This window comes from Toxoplasma gondii (assembly GCF_000006565.2).
Source record: "Toxoplasma gondii ME49 unplaced genomic scaffold asmbl.1630, whole genome shotgun sequence".
Taxonomy (NCBI): domain Eukaryota; phylum Apicomplexa; class Conoidasida; order Eucoccidiorida; family Sarcocystidae; genus Toxoplasma; species Toxoplasma gondii.
Window position 1 is genome coordinate 1 of NW_017383705.1, and position 1072 is coordinate 1072.

A 1072-nucleotide genomic window follows, 5' to 3' on the forward strand; every position below is an offset into this window, starting at 1 on the left:
AGACGACGCCTGCGCGCAGAGCAGGACCTGGCTCGCGGCCTAAGTTGACCACGGCTACTGGGGGTGCAGTAGGAGCGGCCCCAAAATCTCGGGTCGGTGCTGCTTTTCCACCCCCATCTCACGGTCGAAAGCCTGTCCACCGACGCTCATCGGCCCCGTCATCCCCTTCTGACGACGATTCTCCTGAGTCCTCCTACTCCTCCCGCTCCCCCTCTCCAAGCCGCGTGGCTTCCTCATCAGGGTCGCATTCCAGCAGTAGCAGACGCGGTTCGCATGCATCAGGCAGACCACCAGCAAGGAGTGGCCGTGATCGGGGACTGCAACCGAGAAGACGGGCGCCGCCCGGGGCACGAGTACTTCGGGAAATCAAGAGACTTCGGGTGCGTGCCCGCCTGCAGGGGCTTTCTCTTGTCGCTTCTCTGTTCCATTCCCACAGTTTCCCTGGCATCTTAGAACAATCGCTTCTTGTAACTGGAAGGAGATGGCACCGTTGCTGTTCAACCACTTGTGGGAACGAAGGCGGCTGCCAGCTTTCAGCTTCGGTAGTTTTTCTCTGCGCGTGCAGAAGGCCGTGGTTGTTCGGGATCTCTTAAGAGGAAGACGCTTTCCAGTGCGCGGCTTTAGCACACCAGCACGGACAGTTTGGAATATATCGCGGCAAGGGACACAAAACGCCGGGACAAGGCAGCTATGGGCTGTTAGGTCCTTCAGGCGACTCCTGTGGTACAGATGCTCTGTTGCCACGAACCGCAGTCAATGACTGGGGTTTCGATAGCTTCCAGATACATGACATTAAAACTGGCACATGTCAACTAGTTTTCGTCACTCCGGTTGTCTCGTAGCAGAACGACAAGACGATGTCAGATCGGCTGGGACTCAGTTTTTTTTTGTTGTGCATTGCAGGAGTCGACAGATCTCTTGATTCCCAGGATGCCTTTTTTGAGACTCGTTCACGAAGTCGCTCAAGACTGTACACCTCCTTACGCCCTCACCTACAGGTGCGTTATCTCCCCCTTTCTCGGTCCAGGATGACCGAAACCCATTGGCTTGTCCGGTGGATGTAATGTGCTGG

General features: G+C 56.3%; 1 protein-coding gene across 1 annotated transcript; it reads left to right on the forward strand.

Moving 5' to 3' along the window:
- On the forward strand, positions 1-1032 carry TGME49_326600 (hypothetical protein; the record flags this gene model as incomplete). Its single annotated transcript, XM_018783091.1, has 2 exons — positions 1-380; positions 904-1032. Coding segments are annotated over 2 exons (509 nt in total), but the record flags the coding sequence as incomplete, so codon positions are not given.
- Between the last annotated feature and the right edge of the window lie 40 nt (positions 1033-1072).